The 227-nt window shown below is 64.3% G+C and overlaps 1 protein-coding gene across 1 annotated transcript in view; it reads left to right on the top strand.

The window, feature by feature from the left end:
• The window catches only part of GRM2 (glutamate metabotropic receptor 2), a gene marked incomplete at its 5' end in the record, with an annotated part of 6696 nt that overhangs the window by 5990 nt on the left and 479 nt on the right, over nucleotides 1-227 (top strand). Inside the window, 1 exon segment of the mRNA XM_029085578.1 lies at nucleotides 113-220. Within this exon segment, the coding sequence (XP_028941411.1) occupies nucleotides 113-220 (108 nt within the window).

Raw genomic sequence — 227 nt, 5'->3', positions numbered from 1 at the left:
AGCAGCCTCTGCCCGGTGAGGGCTGGCCAGTGCCACAGTGGGGGCTTCATCCAGCCCCGCTCGGGGCAGAGGGCTGGTGGCAGAAGCATCTGATGCCCACCCCTGTCTCCAGGTCCAGACCACCACCATGTGCATCTCAGTGAGCCTCAGCGGCACCGTGGTCCTTGGCTGCCTCTTCACCCCCAAGCTCCACATCATACTCTTCCAGCCCCAGAAGAACGTGGCCA

This window comes from Antrostomus carolinensis, unplaced genomic scaffold, assembly GCF_000700745.2.
Source record: "Antrostomus carolinensis isolate BGI_N321 unplaced genomic scaffold, ASM70074v2 scaffold31746, whole genome shotgun sequence".
Lineage (NCBI taxonomy): Eukaryota > Metazoa > Chordata > Aves > Caprimulgiformes > Caprimulgidae > Antrostomus > Antrostomus carolinensis.
Note: the sequence above shows the minus strand (reverse complement) of the source record. Positions and strands in the feature narration are given on the sequence as shown.